Source organism: Bidens hawaiensis, unplaced genomic scaffold, assembly GCF_021521415.1.
Source record: "Bidens hawaiensis isolate Kalapana, Puna unplaced genomic scaffold, B.hawaiensis_p1.1 tig00004733_1, whole genome shotgun sequence".
Lineage (NCBI taxonomy): Eukaryota > Viridiplantae > Streptophyta > Magnoliopsida > Asterales > Asteraceae > Bidens > Bidens hawaiensis.
In genome coordinates this window covers 1143513-1165203 of record NW_027491292.1, presented here as the reverse complement: position 1 = coordinate 1165203, position 21691 = coordinate 1143513, and the positions used below count along the sequence as shown (strand labels likewise).

At 35.3% G+C, this 21691-nt stretch overlaps 1 protein-coding gene across 1 annotated transcript; it reads right to left on the bottom strand.

Annotated features, from left to right (window-relative positions):
- Positions 1-11086: 11086 nt before the first annotated feature.
- On the bottom strand, positions 11087-13170 carry LOC143627724 (uncharacterized). The gene is made up of 3 exons (XM_077097486.1): positions 12769-13170; positions 11870-12213; positions 11087-11255 (listed from the first exon to the last, which is right to left on the bottom strand). Exons 1-3 carry the CDS (start codon positions 13168-13170, stop codon positions 11147-11149), a joined length of 855 nt encoding a protein of 284 aa, XP_076953601.1. The 3' UTR covers positions 11087-11146.
- Positions 13171-21691: the final 8521 nt, after the last annotated feature.

Below are 21691 nucleotides of genomic sequence, written 5' to 3'. Positions count from 1 at the left end.
GAAAGTTATCGATAGAGGAATAATAAAGAGTTAGGGATTGTGTTATGTTATAATAGTTATTATATGATGATCATTAATGGGGTACTTATAAGATTTGGATACGTGAATAGATTTGTAATTAAGGAGAATAATCATAATCTCCAACTCTGAGATTGTTTCCATATATAACATCATATATAAAACAATAGGACAACTCAAATTTGTTCATAGTACCTATTTTGGTGTACAATGTACAATTGTTCATAATGTATGGGTTTTCTATTTGACAAAAGCATCTATTATTTGTCAAAATTTGGATACGTTTGAAAATAAATATTTAGGAAATTATAACACGAAGATATGCACCCCTAACCCATGCAGTCGATATCATCGATATATATGTCAGAATATCGGTTCAGAATATCTGAACTGATAATATCAATGATATTGACCGATATTGGACTAATATTTGACCGATATATCACTGATATTCCGGATATTAGTGTTTTAAGTTTTAAGTTTTAATTATCAACTTGTAATGTTCAATAATATTGTTTTAAGTCTTAATCAATACTTACTTGCTACGATTGTTAGTGTTTTGCAATTTGTAAAATGTTAATGTGTTAATGGTAGGAGACTATACCGAATTATTAGTGTTAAATTGCTGTATATATGAATTTTACATGATATTAAAATTACCGATATCCCACCGATATCTCAGATATCGGTCCTTGACCGATATCCGATATTTTTTCGCATTAACTGCTTAGCCCCTAACTATTTGACATTTTGTGAGTAACGGGTTCTCCTATTTTAATAATAAAAATATATAGCAGATTTCTAAATGAATATCGATTAGTTTGTAGAAACTGAAGGTGGGTATTAAAATTTATTCAAATATAGGCCCTATGATTTTTTTTTCCGTAGTAGTGTAAATTAATCCCTTTTTTGCTTAAAAATTTGTATACGTAGTGTAAATTTATCCATTTTCGATAAAAAATTTAAGCCCCCCCCCCCCCCCCCCCGGGGGCATGTTTGTCTAAGTTTCGCCACTGTATATAATGACATATATGCAAACTTACAGAATGCTTTAACTAAAATGTTTATTTTATAGTAATAAAGGTTTTATGATCAAACTGATATTGGTTAATTATAAGTTACCTTATGCTGGACATCGTAATTCATAGTCGCGTGCTCTAATCCTCTAAGCTGCAGGCCCACTGCGTCCTGCTTTTATCCATTTTGTTATGTATAGCAAAGTATTAAGTGTTATGCAACATGTTTATATTACCGCCAAACAATGACAGACCCATGATATTTTTCTTTTGGGCTCACTTTTTTTCATTAGTCGAATTTCTCACAACTAAAATAGATGAACTTAGTGAAATGTGTTTCTATATATTTTTCAAATATTAGTACAATAGTACATGAGTTGCTGAGTAAAAATGTTATTGATGTGTTAAATATGTTTTAACTAGTTTTTTACCCGACGCAATGCTCCAAGGCAGCTGGCAAATTATCACCGTTGAAATTCGAGTGTCAGTAAAACCCAAGCGTTACTACGGTGTGTCGACATAAATTTAGTTGGTATTTGCTACGTTCATTACGGTATGTACACCATTGGTAAAATTTGAGCGTTAAAACTCAAAAAAATAATTCGCAAAATTAACGTATAAAAAATAAAATACTTAAAATGATGTTCATTTGGTCGGCAAACCCGAACGGTTCCCAACTGTTGTCGGTCCCGGGCATTGAGGTTGTAACTCAACATGAATTTAGTATACGTGTGTTACGGTATCGGAGCTAAAAACGGAAAAAATATAAAAATTGAGGTGAATCAACGGCCAATTTTGGGGGGGGGGGGGGTGTCGGTCGGTAAACTTGCGCTTTGGTAAAACCCGAGCGTTGTCGATCATGGGCATTGAGATGGCGACTCTGCGTGAATTTGGTCGGTTTCCGTGAGGTTTGTTATGCTACCAGAACTAAAACAAAAAAATGGGGCCGGTTTCCTTTACGTTCGTTATTATAATCGAACTAAAAACCAAAAAAAAAAAAAACAAACCAATATGGTGCCGCCAAATGACCTAATAGGGCACTTACGACACCAAAGTTCTCAATTATATATATATATATATATATATATATATATAGTAGTAAAGTAGTAATTACAATTGTTTTCTTTCATGTTGGGTGTATGAGCGCCTGAGCGGTGAGCCTCTTTAACTTTTTAAGCCAATTGTAATTCAAGTGCAGCCCGTCACGTTGTTTATTATGTCCGAGCCCACTGGAAGGCATCATCTAGAGGTGCGCAAAACGGGTTTTTCAAATACTCGGCTTCGGGTATGACCGGGTATAGGAAAATCGGGTATTGGTAATACTCGGGTCGGGTTCGGGTCCGGGTATTGTCTCTAAAAACCATACCCTATGCATCGGGTTCGGGTCGGGTATAGAACTGGGTATTCTAAAATCGGGTATTTGAATACCCTATTTCCAGGTATTGAAAAACCCTATTTTTGGGTTTTTTGTGGTTTTTTCCCGGGTATAGATTGGATTTTTTTTAAAGGATTACAATTTCTAGGGGTATTTTCGGGTATTTTTCATGTATTTTTCGGGTAATTTCGGGTATAGATCGGGTATTTGAAAAACCCGGTTTCGGGTAATGGAAAAACCCGGTTTCAGGTATGGAACCGGTCCCGGTTTTCGGGTATTACCGAGTATAAATCGGGTCCAGTTTCGGGTACGGGTTTTGGTGCTGAAATGCATACCCTACCCGTACCCTACGGGTAGGGTTGGGTACGGGTTCGAGTATTAAAAACCCGGGTATAACAAAAGCTGGTTTCAGATATTTTTTTCAGGTCTGGTTCCAAATTCGAGTTTTTTTGCGCACCTCTAGCTCATCTGTCCATCTCTAGAGACTCTAATTAATGTATCATTCATAGATCATCAAAATAATCTTAATACAAAAGTACCCACTAATATCCTACACGAAAGTAGGATAGATAGGTAAATAAATATATAAGAATTTTGACTTAAAAATTTGTTTAGATGTATCATGGTTAATATAATGTGCCATCGATCGTGACGTCATTGTTTCTTGAATCTTCGAACTTTTTTTTTTGGTTAATATTCGTCAATGCTTTAATGGTTGATATCATAGTCCCTCTACACCTGCATGCCGCCCGCGGGGGGTGGGGGGGGGGGGGGGTGTTCGCCTATGGGGGTTTTTGAGTTGAACAGCTTCAAAGAACCGTAGACAGTTGAAATCCTATCATAGGGTTAACTCGGAAAAAAACATTAAAAAATTGAAATTAAAAAAATAAATAAAAATACTAAATAAACAAATATGCTCTTAACATGAACACTATTCTAAACCTTTACATCAATGAAACCATTTGTCTTTAATAATAAAGTAAAGTAGTGTCGTGGTTTGGACCATTCTACACGTATATATTGATTTCTATTTCATCTGAATTTCCTCTACCTTGAAGTGGTATTAAAACTAACGATTGTTATAATGTTTATCCTCTAGACAAGTATCAATGTTTATCCTTAAAATCAACAAATCATTCTAGTACAATTATTTTTGTGATCTTCGGCTTATTTGTTTTTTCAAAAAGCCAATAAGTTAAAAGGTGTTTGACCATTATAAAAATCTTTTTAATTATTTTAGCTTTTTGAACTATTCAAAAAATAGTTTTCTATAAGACATAAATCCTGACTTTTTAAAAAAGTCAATAAGCTGTTTTCAAATTAAATTCCAAACATGCTCTATAATCTCGTTATTCTATATGATTTATTTATCATTTTGAAAAAAAATAATAAAACATGTTAAACCTACCCTATAGGGGTGTTCTTCGGGTTCGTTTTTCGGGTTTCGGGTTTTTTGGGTCGGGTTCTTCAGGTTTTAAAGTTTTAAATCTTGACCCGAAACCCAACCCAAATCTCTTACGGGTTTTTCAGGTTCGGGTTTTATCGGGTTGGTTCAATCGGGTTTCGAGTATCCTAAAAAACAAATAAACAAAAGAAAAAAAAATAAGAACGACAATGCTAAAATTAAAACAACATATTCTTCTTCACTTATAACAAAATGATCAAATAACAAACCAACATAGCTTGATAAAACAATTCAAAAGAAGAGTAAAACTAACTCGAGCCGTAATCATATTCAATCGGGCGTGATTTGGTTGTTCGATTTCGGTTGCTATTAGTAATAAACGGAAAACATAAATTAATAATAAGCAATCGATCCATAATAGTTAGAATGACAACAGTCAATTAGAGCTAGATTATGATAACTTTAGTGTCTAAGACTTAGTTTATTATACATAAAAATATATTTAATTTTAAAACTAGGAGTTTATTCGGGTTTTTCGGGTTGACTCGAAACTTATAAATCAAACCCGAGAACCAACCTAAATTACTTCGGTTCGGGTTCGGGTTAGCCTTTTATCGGGTTCGGGTTCTTTGGGTTGGGTTAGTTCGGGTTTGGGTACATGTTTTTTCGGGTCGGGTTTCGAATTTCGGGTAAAAGTGAGAACCCTACTAACCTATGACCTAAAAGTAATGTTTCTAAAATTTGTCAAATCAGCTTATAAATGAATGTATATTTTTCACCAAACTCAAAACAAATTAAGTCTTACTTTCACCAAACTAGTATAGTTCACTAAAAGAATCTTACCTACATACACACAAACAAAATGGTATAAGCCACAATCACGACGTTGTAGAGACAAACCCCACTTGCCTAGTTTGGTTCATAGTATGAAATTGATGTTTACACAATCAACCCTACACGTTTCTATGTTTCTCTTAGTCTTTTATCTTTTATGTGTCATTATTGACCTCTAGCATATCTATTCGTCATAGTGTTTTGTCGTTTTTTGTTTACATTGTCCTCTTTCATAAAATCCACGCACGAGATATTTACATGTCTATGTTTGTTGAATATAATCCCTTACATCATGAATTCATGATTATCAGTGTCTAGGCACTCACACCTATCATGTTTTTTTTAGTATGATATGTCGATACGAACGGCTTTGATGAGTATATCATTCCACTTGGCACTTAGGTTGCATCTTGTTTGTAGTCTCCCGATCTTGTTTGTTATTTAAATAACATGCATGCCTAGGTGTAGAGTGACCTAAGACCAAATCCCATGGCTATTTCATTGAGAAATTGAGTTAACCGCTTATCGAATCGAATACCAAAGGCAACGTTAACTATAGCGTGATGCTTGGTTAAAGTTCTACTTTTGCTAAAATCACCAACATAAAAGTTTTAGTTGAAGTTTCTCAAACTTCAAGTTAGTCAAATTGTCAATCCATGTACAGTGTAACATCTCACATTAGTTGAGAAGAACAAAACTATTTTTACAAGAAGGTGGATATCTTTCCTATCATGGCGCGTTTTAGACGCTTAATGGTAGTGGATGAGAGGAGAATTTCACAGTTAAGCATGTTCATGTGGAAGTTGCATTAGGATGGGTGACCTACCGGCAAGTCTTCACCTATGGGTGACCTACTAGCAAGTATTCACCTGGACAACCAAAAACAAATTCGTGAGCGTGATGGTAATACGTCCCAGCCAAAGTGGACAATATTATGATACGGTAATGTTGGGAATACACCCTAAATAATAAACATTTATAGCTATCAATTAATGAAATACTATCATTTGTTAAAAGCTAAGTGAACATCTCAATTATGTGTGAAAATAAATTGAGCCACTCGTGATCTATCCAACATTGGCTCACTAGAACTTAATCGAGCGTAATTTAAAACAAGTTTAACTCCAAATCTCAAGCATACATTTTAACCCATTTAATAAATGAGCTTAAGCTTGAGATTTAGTAGATTCGCATACCTCTCTCAGAGCCGTCTCTTGGGTAAGCTAAATGAAGCAATAGCTTTAGGCCTACATCTTAAATAGGAGTTATGTATTAAGAGATTTTGAAAGTAAAGTTATTTTATAATTACTAATTTATTGATGGACCACAACAAGAAGGATTGCTTCATATACATTATCACTGCATATCATTCATATTTTATAATTCTTGTATACTCTCTGGCGCTATATGCATAAAGAAAATAATAGAAAAAAGCCTCAAGATTTTAGTTAGTTTTAGGCCTCCGAGGACGTTGAGCTGGCTCTGACCTCTCCTGACCGATTATTTATATAAATATAATGTTTTTATTTAATATAATAATTATATCTTTTTTTTCGAACTGTATAATAATTATATCATTAACTAACAATATCTTATTATGATGATTCATTTATTATATTTTGAAAAATATCATAGATGATAGATCTACTCTGTTACCTAAAAATCTGATGTTGCTAAATATATCAAATCAGCTTAAAATGAATGTATAGTTTTCACCTAACTCAAAGAAATTAAGCCTTATTTTCACTAAACTGGTATAGTCAACATATACATCTTATCTAAGAGCATTCTTAATCCGTTTCTCAAAAATACGTGAGGGAGATTTGTAAATCATCTGGTATGGTTATGAGAGGTTGTGAGTAGAGAAGAGTGAAAATATTATATGAGAGCATTCTCAACCCGTTCCCTATAATTATGTGAGGAGGATTTGTAAATTATATGGTATGGTTATGAGTGGTTATGAGTAGAGGAGAGAGAAAATGTTATACGGGAAAGTTAAATTTGAGGATTCAATATTCATACCCTATAATTTTTTAATATTTTCTAAATGTGGTTGTGAGTGAAGGAAACAGAAAGGATAATGATAAAGGTATAAAAAGTATAATTTAATTAAACATGAGAGAAAAAAAACAGTGATTTTTTAGTGTAATATTATGATATATATGGATATAGGGTAGGGAATGGGCTGGGAATGCTCTGAGAAAGTTAAATTTGGTGTTTCACTGTTCATACCGTATAATTTTTTTAATATTTTCTAAAAGTGGTTGTGAATGAAGGAGAGCGAATAGATAATGATAAAGGTATAAAAATATTAATTAATTGAACAAATGAGAGAAAATACAATGATTTTTAGTGTAATTATATGATATATATGGATATATGGTAGAGAATAGGCTGGAAATGCTCTAATATGGTATTGCTGATCGTCAAAATCACTATGCGGTAGAGACAAACCGAACGAACACTCTCCTAGTTTGGTGCCTAATCACGCTTTTGGCGAATTGACCCTACATGTTCCTATGTTTCTCAGTGCCTTTCATCGTTTATATGTCTTTATTGTCTTACCTCTAGATTATCTAATCATGCGTGCTTTGGTTGTTTATGTTTTTCATGTCTTATAATTCCTTACAAGTTAGGCTAAGGGGTGTGGGGGGCGCGAGAGGGGGCGCGAGTGGGGGCTCCAGCCAATAATATTGTGACGTGTGGCAGAGAGTGAAACTTGATAAGATGGGTGTTGGAGCCCCTGGCCCTGGTGTGGAGGGGCGCGAGCAGGGGCTCCAGCAGATTTTTTTTTTATTTTTTTATAAATGTATTAAAAAACGTATTATTAGAAAAGGTAAAGAAAAAAAGCTTGATGTATAAGATAGCCCACATCGTTTCCATCACACAGTCAACAAAACCCAACCACCAAATCTTGAAGGCCATGGCGACCGATCACCGGAAGAAGAACGCCACCGGTGCTTTCTTCTTCTTCATGGCCACTTTAATCATGTGGGCGGTCTCTGTTTTCTTCGAAATTTTATTCAACCAACGCACCGAGCTTCTCCCACTCCTATTCGGCTTCTGCTTTTACCAATTCGCCAACTGGGTTTGCCGGAAGTTTATTTCCAGAGACCCGCTTTTATTATATATTATGCCTTTGTTTGTTGATTTGGATAATAAAGATGATTAATTTATTATTAATATAGGAAAAACTTCTCCAACGGCTCTATTTCACTTCCCAATACCCCTTTACGCCCATTTTCACCCGCTAGCCCTCTTGTGCCTGCCTGGATTTCCGCGCTCGCGCCCCTCTCGCGCCCCTCTCGCGCCTCGGTGGTGTGGTGCTCGCGCCCCGGGGCGCGAGCGGATGGGCTCACGCGCCCCCTCTCGCGCTCCACACCCCTCAGCCTTACAATTCACACACGACATAGGCAAACATATGTTTATATGTTTCTTGAATACAGACAAATGTGTTTGTGTTTATATGGCACGACATGTTTGGTTTGACGAATGATCTTTCCACTTTGCACCACCCTAGTGGTCCCTACTTCTTTTATGTTGTTGCCTATTGTTTGTCGTGTCTTGATCATGATATATATGCTTATTTTATTTGGTGAGCCTAATATATATGTTTATTTATATTATTATAAATTGAATATGATAACAAATAAAAAGGTAAATAACTAAACATATAGTTTAATCACCCAAAAACCATGTTAGCCTCACACCGTTGGTTCATGTTTCACTTGTGAACATTTTTTTTTGGGTAGAGGTGTAAACAAGTCGACTCGTATAGATTTGAGATTGACTCGCTAAAATTTGAATTCAACTTCGAATCTAAATGCGCAGGATTTGAAGCTTCATATGCAAGTCTACTATTTATATAAATAAAAAAGTTATTAAATATAATATAACTAACTTTAGAACCTGTGTGATATACGAGTTGCGTAAAAGAAATGCAATTAGGCTATAGAATAAATGATTAAATTTAAAAAAAAAACCTATATTTTATCAAATTAAATGATTTTATAAGTTCAAATTATATTTTCTAATGGAATATTCATACGAATATATGGTGTATTTTCAAGTCATTTCTTCATAATCACGAAAAGATATATAGTGATTTTATAAGTTGAATTATATTCTTTAATGGAATATCAAATATAACAAAAGATAATAAAACGTTTTATTATGAATGACATAAAAAAATAGCATCATATATAAAATTAGCATGAATAAAACACGCTTTTATATTAAATTTTCAAAAGAGATGAATGAAAACTTCATGAATCCATGGTAGTTGAATGAATATGTGAGAATAAAATTACTATTCATTTATATTTTCTTCTTGTCTTTATCATCTTAGATCTATAAATATAGTTTATTGAATTGTATCATATTAATCTCCTACATTTAAACGTGTATATAAATTGTTTTAATAAAAAAAAGGTAGATATAATTTCATTAAGAGTAAAGTGTCATTTTCGTCCTTGTGGTTTGATAAATAATGCGAATTTAGTCCAAAAAGTTTATTTTTTGCATATGGACCATCCATGTTTCCCAATTCTTGCCAATTACATCCAAATCACTAACGCCGTTAAATTTAATCGTTAAGTCAGGGATAGACACGTCTTTTCACTCTTTCTTTATTACTGAGTGCAGTGCCAAAATTGTCCCTGAGGTTTGGTCACATTTACGAATTTCATCCAAAATTTATCTTCGCAATTAGACCCTTGATGTTTCCCAACTGTTGTCAATTTCGTCCAAATTGTTAACTCGGTCTAAATTCAATGTTAACTCAGAGGTGTTACTGTCCTTTTACATGTTTGCTTACATTGTTATTATTATTACATTGAGCTAAACCCTTAATATGATTAAAAATAAAGAAAAATAAACAAACGGATACTACATTGGATTCAAACGTTAACGAGCTTACTTTTAGGCTCGGGCTTGCTTAAGCTAGGCTTGACCGAGCTTTTTCACGAGCCGATCTCGAGTAGCTCGGCTCATTTGCACCCCCAGTATTGTTATTATTATTATGTGTTTGTTCGATGACATATATAACATCTCACGATTCCAATGTTTGAATCCAATATAGTATCCGTTTGTTTATTTTTCTTTATTTTAGTCATATAAAGTAAGCAAACATGTAAAAGGACAGTAACACATCTGAGTTAACGTTGAATTTAGACCGAGTTAACAATTTGGACGAAATTGGCAACGGTTGAGAAAAATCGAGGGTCTACTTGCAAAAAAAATATTTTTGGACGAAATTCGTAAATATGACCAAACCTCAGGGACGGTTTTGACACTTTACTCATATAATAAAGAAAAAGTGAAAAGACATGTGTACCTCTGACTTAACGATTAAATTTGACGGGGTTAGTGATTTGGATGTAATTGGCAAAAATTGGAAAACGTGGATGGTCCATATGTAAAAAATAAACTTTTTGGACTGAATTCGCATTATTTACCAAACCATAAGAACGAAAATGGCACTTTACTCTTTCATTAAAGATGTAAATATTTTGATCATATTGAAATAAGTATCTGTATATTTTTAATCCATATAATTTAGTTAATTAGGTATTTGATTAAAGATGGATTGATATATTTTAATTACACCAACATAAATATGTTTTCGTTAAAAATAGAAGAATAGTTTAAGCGAGAAATTTAGATTATGAATGAATCTCCATTGACATGTATCCATAGTTATTTTCTTTGATTAGAATACGTAGATAAGTATATGTTAGTTTTCCAAGAGTTAGCATCTTAGATCAGTTGGATATATGGAAACATGAAAAAAAAAGTCAAATCTTCAAAAGAGCAATAAATCAGCTTATGGTTGGATCTACAATGCCATTACTAGACTACCAATGAACAGAAAATTCTTCGCGAGCCGGATCATATGACAAACCCAGTTGTCAGACAAGAATCCTTGATTGAGAGTCCTGATTTGGCCATTTAATAATTTCCCAAACATATTCCAATCTTTTGTCCTTTTAGTATTTAGCCAAGACACTAAATCACTTAGGCTGCTTACTATGGAGAGGCTTTAAAGCCCCTTCACGTCATCGTCATGTAGGAACGGTGCTTTGAAGCCCTTCTGCAGAACATCCCGGTGTGTTTATAGTCCCTTTACCGGCCCATTATACACAAACATATGTATGTGCGTATGAGAAAGTGAGGCCGCCCCCCTTGAGCGCCGGTCTTCGTGACCCCCCCCCCCCCCCCCCCGAGCGCCCATACAATAGTGCCCCTATACAAACCCCCTCTCTCTGAACGCCCATAGCGAACCGCCTAATTAAATGATACACGAAAGTTATATTACATATAAATTAAATGACATCTTTAAAAACCGCACACATGTAGATAATCTGAAACCGAAAACAGTACACCTCGGTCCCACTTCCTACAACAGAAGACGCCTAAAACCTACACAGATCGATATTGCTCGTGTCGTGTATATATTTACTCATAATACTATAAAATTTTGGATAGTGTATACATAACTTAAAATCCACAGCATATAAAGGCTTGCCTCCATCCGCGATGCTTTCGTGACTGTTTCGGGTCCGCTTTTGCCATTCTTATCGGACTGCTGTTCCACTCGTTTGGCAATCTACAAACACAAAGTAACAATGTTAAACGTTTATAGCCGTTTGCTTTAAAAGTGTCTATACACTATAACAATTACAGTGTCAGTCATGTCAGGTTGTGCGGGTTGGCAGGTTGAATCATTTAACCTGACATGACCTGAATAACCCGTCCATCTAAACGAGTCAAAACAGGTTGTCGTGTTGGGGGATGCAAACATGCTAAATGGGTCGGGTTGATTGGTCAACTAGTTTAAATGGGTTGACCAAAACAGGTTGTCGTGTTGGGGGATGCAAACATGCTAAATGGGTCGGGTTGATTGGTCAACTAGTTTAAATGGGTTGACCGGTCAACCCATTTAAATAGGTTGAACTGGTCAACCTGAACATCACCCGCTTAATTAAAAAGGCCAACTCGAACACAAGCCGCTTATTGCACGTTTGAATAAGCATATACGAACACTTTCTATGAATAAAAGTGGTTTAAACGGGTTGTCGGGTCAACTGGTTTAATTAATTGGGTTGATGAGTTGACCTGTTTATAACAGGTTACTCCAGTCAACCTAAACACGACCCATTTATTAAACGGGTTAAATAAGCAACCCGTCACTTTTGAAGGAAAAGAAGGAAGAATGTTTACATGGGAAATGCAAAGGATCTGACACTGGCATTACTTTCATCTGACCGGTGAGATATGTTGCCATATGCTGTTATAGGTCCCGAGTATGTAACAAGCCCGGAAACAGGACCCGCCATGGAGAAACTCGAGTCACTGCCACCACGGGCCACTGCTGCAAGGTTATTTGAAGCCGAGTCATGGTGGTTGAGTGCACTTTCAGTGTTTAGTGGAAGCTCAGGGCCGCTAGCGATTGTTGGTTTCATAGTGTCGGGATTCAAAGGGGTGTTTTTCTCCGTCTTGATTTCGTTTGGAATATCAATGGTGGTGTCGTTTTGTTTCGGGTCATTCGCTTCAGATCCCGCATTCTGTGCCATAAACAGTTTTAATTATTTATTTATCAATGGGTCGATTTGGGTTGTGATTTATATAAGCGGGTCATAGGAAAAAATGTCATAAGAAAAAATGACCCGCTACCGCATTATTGATCAATGGGTCCATTTAAGTTGCAATACTTCTTTTAAATTATAATTAACAAATTAATTATTTATAAAAAAAATTTAAAATATCTATTTTGAAAGGGACGAAAAAGCGCTAACGGGTCAACCAAATCAATCCCAGCTCATTGCGACTCATACTAAAATGACCCGTTAACCGACTATTAACGGGTCAACCCAATCAATGCCAGCCAACCCGTTGCAACCCATACTAAAATGACCCGTTACCAAACTATTAACGGGTCAACCCAATCCATGTTGGCCCGTTGTGACCCATACTAATCTGACCCGTTACCAAACTATTAATGGGTCAACCCAATCCATGTTAACCCGTTGTCACCCATACTAATCTGACCCATTAGGCCGTTATCCAACTATTAACGGGTCAAAACTCGCCGAATCATACAACTATTAACAAATACATACCTCAGAAAGCTGTTGACCAACACCATCGATTCCGTTGTCGCCAGGCTCAAGATCTCTCACTGAATTATTCAGCGAATCAGCGCTCGAATCTGATTTTTCTTCATCATTCTGTATCGGGTTGTCAGGCCCGAAATCAAATAAACACTGGTTCTTGCAATAATCTTCAACATCTTCTTTAATCATGCCATCATGTTTATCTCCATTAATAATTTTCCCATGAGACAGACCCTCATCCACACATATATCCTTAACAACATTATTATCTTCATAACATGTTACATTTTTATCAATGTATACTTCTTTAGCCTTCTCTATGGATTCTGCACAAACATCAGAAGGTTCTAGAGACTTCTCGAACTTTCCGTTTTTCAGATTCGTGTATCTTTCAGGACTCTCTTTCATGGTTTATCTTCAGCTGTTCTGTGACAATAGCACCTTTGTTGTTTAAATGATTATAAAGATTCTTTAATTCAAGTGTACAAAAGATATATTCTATGCTTGTGACTAAAAGCTTCATAATTTGAAAAATAATAAAATTTGAAAAAAGAAATGGCACCAGTAATGATTTTCAAATTTGAAAAAGATGCAGACCAAATCTAATAGCTCAAAAACAAATTACAAAGAGACAAAAAGCCTCCTTATTCTCTTTCCAAACAATTATTATAATAACAAAGATTTAGTCACTAAATATGATATTCTTAGATTTTCCAAGAAGCCAAATGGAAATAATAACAAATAAATAATACAATTGAACCCTTTTATTTATTTTTTCTTTCAGAATTATCAGTCTGATTATAAAGCATATGCATACCTAAATATTTGAAAATCTAAAATATATATATAAATATTAAAAGTTATACTGTCGGTTCGATTTACTCATTGGGTTCCAAGTTCCAAACCAAACTAAACTGTTAAACCGGCAAACGACAAACCGAACTGCTTGGATCTCAAATTCGCAATAGAATTTGCAACTATTACACTAGACAGATTCACTTGAAAAGTAGAATATTTGGCCCACTAGAATTTTTATGTTTTTCTATGAATCTTAAAAGTAAAAAAGTAGTTAAGTTTTAATTCAAAACCTGACTTAAGAGGGTTTTTCTGTAGTAGTGGGTTTCTTCTTTGATCGTATTCTTAGGTGAGCCCGACATGAAACGTCTAAATAAGTATAAACGGTTGACATCCCGTCTCAAGAAAACTCACCCAGATTGATATCAGGTGTGGTTCCAACGCCGCTAAAAAAAAACCTAGGGTTTGCTATGAAACGGAAGTCCACTTTAGAATCTGATTAGATTACCAATCCTACAGACAGACGATTAAAAAATTGGAATCATATCCCAACAAATACACACCTGGTGATCGGTGGCCACATAATAGCTTTGCTATTTACAGGATTTACTAGGTACGGTTGTTGTTGATCGGTGACCACAAAATCAAACTCGAATGTTCTTCAATACAACGACGTAATAAGAAACCAAGTGATTATTCAAACACAAATCCAAATTTTGCAGAAAATATGAACAATCAAAGGCAGATATTTGCATATATCATATAATAGTCAACTCAATAAAACCTAATAATAAGTAATCAATCAATCTAAGTTTACCTAATTTTATGTACACATTTAATACACACACAGGTGTTTGTTTACAGGTATAATCACTTTCAAACACGCATTAATTAAAAGTTTAAAAGGATCCAATTACAATAATCAGGCAACAGTTTGCTTCATAACAACTTTTGAATGAAAAAACCGATCCTACCTAAACCAGCGGTATAGATACATGTACCAGTACCGATACTTTACACTTTTCATTAAAAGTTAAAATGAATCCGACTTAAGTAAAGAGGCAGGTAAGCAGGCAACAAGTTACGCCAGCAAACCGATCATACCGATAACCTCTCCGGAGCGAAACGGAGTAAAATTAAAATAAAAAAGCGAGAAAAAGAGTAATTAAAGAAAATAATAAAGTTAGAAAGAAACAGAGGGACTAACCAGTAACTGTATTTATTAATGAAACGATCTTCAATTCAGTGAAGTAAATATAAATATAAATAAACGATTAGACGAATAAACAAACAATCACTTGCTTGCTCACCTGATGGTGTATGTGTGAATTGACAAGAGGTGATGATGAAGAAAGTAGTATGTATTGGTTTGTCGTTAAGGGGAGACAAGAGGACAATAATAATAATAATAATAATAATAATAATAATAATAATAATGATAATAAAGTAGTCAGAAAAGATTGCCGGTGCCGGAGAACTGACACGATGAGTCCATTAATAACAGAGTCAGAGAGACAGAGGGGATGGTGGAGGTTCGAAGTGTTGTAGGATGTCAACAACTCATGAACTTTATTGTCATTATTATTGTCATTTCTAGTTCTACTTGTACTTTTTTTAATAGTCTTTGGAACCAGCGGCTAGTCATTTGAACTTGCTCGTCGCTTGTTTGTAAATTGTTCGGAAAATACTCGCTTGTTTTTTGCTCAATTGTAAACGAGCCGCTCTGCTTAGTTCGGTTTGTAAACGAGCTAAGCAACGAGCAAACATCTGCTCAGTTCGGTTCGGCTCGAATATTTTTAATTTATTTTATATATAATTTTATATGAACAAATATATAAATATATAGACTACAACATAAAATAAAAATATACAATTTTATTTACTTTTTTAAAATTTTCTTATTTCGTAGGTTTATAGTTTCATTAGTTCGATTTAAGTTTTCAGAATATTAAAAGTTTGTTTACTTCTTTCTCCAAAAAATTTATAGCATATTACACGTTTGTCTAAAAACTACTAATTTGTTTACAAAATATATTATTTATAACATTCAAACTTGTTTCTTATTGAAAATTTTCAAGTGAAAAGGAAATAAATAATGCTCGATTTAATTTTGGCTCGTTTCGATTTTTGCACGGTTCGAATTTCAGTCGTTCGGTTCGTTTTGGTTGTAAATGAGCCAAACAACGAGCAAGCCTTTGTTCAGTTCAACTCGAATCATGAACATCCCTATTCCCGAGACAAGTGCAACTAATTTTGACGTTTGTGGCCTGACTAATACAGAAACAATGGGCCAACCCATAGGCTGTGAGGGCCATGCCACAATACAAGGCCCAAAAATTAAATTTTATGCCCCAAAAGTAAACGATAAATACGAAAGTAAACCAAATCTGTCATCTGGCTCCGCTAGTAGGCTGCATTGTTTTCAAGTTGAAGACCACAAGTTCGAAACTCCATGCTTGCCTATTTCTTTCCTTTTTTTGTAAGGTACGTTTGGTATGAGGTAATAGAATGAAAAAAGGAATGGAAAGGTTTATTACCATTTCAATGAAATGTTTGGTTACCACATGGAAATGAAATTAATGATAAATTTGTGTTGTTTGGTAGGTAGGAAAAAAAGAAAAATAAAATTAAAATGGTACTGAGTGGCAGTGGTGGTGGAAGGCAGGTGGCGGTTGTGACATTGGTGGGCGGTGATGGTAGTTGGTGGTGGTGTGTGACGGGAGATAATGGTAGTTGGAGGTGGGTGGTGGCGGTGGTGGTTTGGGGGTGGGTGGTGGCGATAACGGTGGAGGTGGCAGGCGGTGGTGACAATGGCAGTGGTGGGCGACGGTGGTGGGTAGCGGTGATGATGGGTAGTGGGTGATGGTGGTGAGGGGCGGGGGCGACGACGGTTGATGGTGGCGTCGAGCAGGTGGCGATGGTGGGCACCTAGCAATGATGGCGATGGTTGGTGGAGATGGTCGCGGTAACGACGGTAGTGGATGGCAATGGTGGTGGTTGGTGGCGGCGGCGGCGATGGTTGGTGGTTGGTGGTGGAAGGGTGGTGAAAGTGATGTAGGGTGAAAGAGGGAATGGAATGAAAAAAAAACATAGGGTATGGATGGAATGATATTGAGGTGTTTTAGAGGGAATGGAATAGACTGAGTAATGAGTCATTCCGTTCCTTTGGTCAACCAAATACACTTTTCTCTATTCCTTCATAATGGATCATTCCATTTCGCCCTCAATTCCTGTGTATTAATGTTAATTTCTCTTAATTTCGATATTAAGATTCATATATAAGTTATATAAATAAAATTTTTAAATAAATGGCATAATGAATTTTACTTACGTCGTTGACTACTCAATAGAAATGAAAGTAAGAAAAGAGAGTTATGCTATATCTATAGTACCACATGAGACTTTTCAGCTCGAGGCTAGAAGCTGCTAACACTTTAATGCAAACATTCTTTTATATAAGTTATATAAATAAAATTTTTAAATAAATGGCACAACTAAATTCAAAACTCAACTAAAAGTTATAAAATAAAAACCTATTTTTTCACATGATTTAAATAATTAAACATATTTTCAACTAAAATAATTGTATATTTAGGGGCCCATTTTCTTTACTCGCTAGGGCCCTCGAGGTCTCCAGCATTCTCAGAAACGGCCCCGCAGGAACACCATCACTACCACTGTGGAAAAAAACCATCTTGAGTAAGGTTTTGAAGACCATGGGATCCTAGTCTTAGTCATCATCCCATATGTCATTTGTAAGGCCCCGAATCTCGGGAATCCTACAGTTGGTAATCACATCCACAATTTCACAAAAATTTAAAACCAAAAATTCATTTTATTTAAAACCAGTTCAAAGTACATAACAGCGGAAAAAGTGTAAGTATTTAAAAAAAATCCCAAACACGGGTACAGGTGTCCAAAATCAAATGTAAAGATAATGTTTGTTTTATTTGAATTCCTCGACCAGAAATGCCTTCAACCTCCCGAGTAGCATCCAACACGTCCAAGCGGTAGCATTCACTTCTTAACCTGAAAGTCAATCTAACATACACACAAAGTCAGCTTGAGCTGAGTGAGTTCAAGTTTTCGTAAACAATAATTCACACTTTATTTCAAAACTATAGTTATAAACAATAGAGAGGATAAAATAAAATAAATAATATAATATAATTCACCAAGTAATACAATCATCGTCGAACACACGTACACGAGCCTCTCCACCACGAGTCAAGACTCGAGTAATATATTTGACCCGGACGCGGTAAGACCTAAGCATGTGACACGAGCCTCTCCACCACGAGTCAAACCCGAGTAATATATTTGACTCGGTCACAGCTTACACATCCGAGCACGAGATACGAGCCTCTCCACCACGGGTACAACTCGAGTAATATATTTGACCCGATCCCGACTCACACATCCAAGCACGTGATACGGGCCTCTTCACCACGGGTACAACCCGAGTAATATATTTGACCCGATCACGGCTCAACATCCAACGGGCCTCTTCACCACGGGATTTTAAAACCCGAGTAATATATTTGACCCGCCAAAATGATGATCACGTCACACGGGCCTCTTCACCACGAGTACAACCCGAGTAATATATTTGACCCGGCCGTGAATCACCATGCACACACACATCAATAAGCCTACTCACATCATTCTTAGTCACGAGGAACTAAATATCATCAAACAACCGTAGGCTATAAGGTAACACATACCCATACATACATACATACATACATACCTCCATACATACATACATATATATATCTATATATATATATATATATACCATCCCATACGGGAACTAAGTAAATAGGTCTACTCATATTCAATTACTACCAAGTCTACTATCATCCTCGAGTCTAGACCATTAATAATGTACGTAACCTTAAAGGATACAAGACCATAAACGAGTCTAAAATATCCTAAAGCATATAAAATAATTCAAATATAACTTTCAAAATGCACCATCACGAGTGAGACCATGTAGTACCATTCAAATAGTTGTAACGGGTAAAATCGTATAAAATTGGATTTCGGTGTGTATGCTAGCCCAAAACGTAAAAAGAGTAAAAAGGGGCATCATGAACTCACCTGAAATCAATCGAACACCTACAACGAGCTAGGAAATCCCTAAGTGCACAATCACAAGCAAGGGTCTGTAAAATTATACACAACGCGTTACTAAGCTAGACCGAAAGAACACTCTTGCCTAATGGGCCGCCCAAGTCCAACACTTTGGCCCAAGGCCCAACACTTTGGCCCAAGGCCCAACAACTTGGCCCAAGGCCCAAAACTTGGCCCAAGGCCCAACACTTGGCCCGAGGCCCAACCCAAACCCAATTACTCTACCTTAGCCCCTAAACTTTTCAACTAACCAAATCCACCCTACGAATATGGCCGGGGCTAACCATGATGCACAACTCACCCGCCGGTAACCAAATCGAGTCGAATGCGCGTGTAATAAATCTTAAAACCAATTGTCAAACGAATCAGCCCCAAGTGGACTAAATTCCCATCTTAACCTTTTCTTACATTATAATTATATCACCCGAGTTGATAGGGTTGACGGTTCCTTTTTACAACTTTCAATTTAACATTTGAACGAAAATTAGCGCATCGTCGACTCGATTGACCAATCACCAACCAAACAGCCCCGAGTATCAAAAATATAATTTTCCCACAGACCTTAAATCCCCCCTAGGGCTGTACAAACTGATTCGGTCAGTCATCCGATCGTTTAACGCATCAAACTCAACAATTGCCAATCCTACACCCGATAAACCCTAGTTTTCGAACTAAAATCGATTGACTGACCTAAACACCTCCGTTGACCATGAAATTTTAGTATGTTGTAAGTGACATACCTAAGAAGATGACGGAGTACGAACTTCAATTATAACAGCCCCGAAAGATGCGAGAAAGGACAGCCACCGGTTAAGCCTAAAACGAACTTATCGATCAATAACGAATATAACATGCAGATTTTAGCATGCAAAGATGTATTTTATTACATAGGAAAACCGTGGAATTAAATTATTAAAATTTTACCAGTGTTGCATAAATATCTTATGTTTATAAAAATATTTTTATTATATTTTTCTATTGGACAAAAAAGTCATAAAAATTCTTCTAACACAGAAAGGTATGTGCAGCTATTTCAGCGTGCAACAAAATGGTTTTATTTTTATAAAATTCATTACCGAACCAAATTAAACGATTCCAATTTGGTTTGATTCTTAACTCAAAATATTAAGTTCCAGAAGTGGAACCAACTAATTTGGACTTGTTGAAAAAGAGTTATGATGTCGGGAAGACAGCCCAGAATCCGACATCCCGCATCAGCTTTGACACTCGATTTTATAAAATCATAAAAACCATTCAAATCTTGTCCAAAAATTAAAATTACGTATTATACCTTTCTGGAAACTAGACTCAAAGTAGAACATCATGGAATCAAGAATCGATCAAAACAGTGGATTAACATCGCGTTACAGACCCTACAATAAACGTATACGAATCTGTCAGCAAGCTGTTATCATCAAAACTCAATCTTAACGACCAATAAACGCGTTAATATGATCAATTAAGGTGTAAAAGAGTTGTAGACACTTAATACCGACCTTGAATTAGACTCGGGAGGGCTGGAACTCGGCTGGAGCTGCACGGAAAACGAGGTGGGAGGGCTGTAGCTCCTGCGATCGGCTGCTGGTAGGAGTTAGGGTTAGGGTTTGTTTTGTTTTATGATATAAAAACAAAAGTTATATCCAAGTCCCTCCAAATTGAAGTGTGTAGCAACTTGGGTGGAAAGTTAAGTGAGAAACGTTTTCGAGGGTGGTCAAGGAGCCCTCGGAAGGATGCCGGGTCAAGCCCAAAGGTGTACGCAATACTACAAGGCTAAATCTTTTATCGGAATTTACGGACGTTACATCATTGAATTAGAAGACTAACTTCTTTATTATTTACTCTCTTATTAGTTTTTAAATAATAAATTATTAAAATTATGGTTTTTAGGATATGATAAAGAGCTATCAAGATATTAAATTTTAATGTGTTTTATTTTTGTCAAATACAAGTTGAAGAAAAATGCTTTGCAAGTGACACAAATTTAATTAGAACATTTATAATGGTTTCTCTATATTATGAGAATGTATTCTTTATTTTTTAGGGTGTAATTAGAGTGGTTGTAAGTGGATGAGAGAAAATCCTATTATTCATGATTAAATTTAGAGAAACATTGTTCACCCTTAATAATCTTTTAATACTTTTTGAAAGTGATTGTGAGTGGATGAACGAGAAAATATAATAATAAAGATATAAAACGTATTATTTAATTGAAAATGAGAGAAAAAAATAATAACTATTAGTATAATTTTAGATTTGAAGATGGAGAACCGATTAGGAATGCTCTTATGATTTATTTTTTTATTCTTTTACCCTGCAAAAAAAAATGCTTTTTTTAAAATAACTACAACATAAGTTTTCGAAATATAATTGCACGAAGAAACAATCGATAATCTCATCACGGTGAGGAGATTTCTTCTCGTAAACTCCAACACGAGAGTATGCATTGGTTTTGAAAAAGTATTTAGAGTTGAAGTATTGAATTATTAAATTTGAGCTTATAACGAATTTTAAATTCTTATAAAAAACATTTGTCGATATGATGCTTATATTATCTTTGTTAACCATATGTCATTTGTGGGTTCATGTCACACCGTTTGTTTTAGTTTGTTGATGGTGGGTAGCCGAAGCTTATCTCAGAATGATTCATAGAACACGATACTTTTGATTTTGGACGTGTTGACTTGTTGCTTAATACTTATTACATAGTTATGTTAATGATTGATCACTAATTCACTATATTGAAAATTTGATTAATAATTAATGTAATTATAGCAACCAGAATGACATAGCAACCAAAATGACATATACATGGACCACATTGACGATAACAGGGTTGAAAAGGAAACCAGGAGAAATTGATTTTTCAAAATTTTCTATGAATCTGAAGTAAAAAAGTAGTGAAGTTTGTATATTTTAATATACTTTTATTGATTCCTTTTAACATATAGATGAGTTTTTTTTACATATACTTCCTTGTTAAGACGTCTTATTTCATATT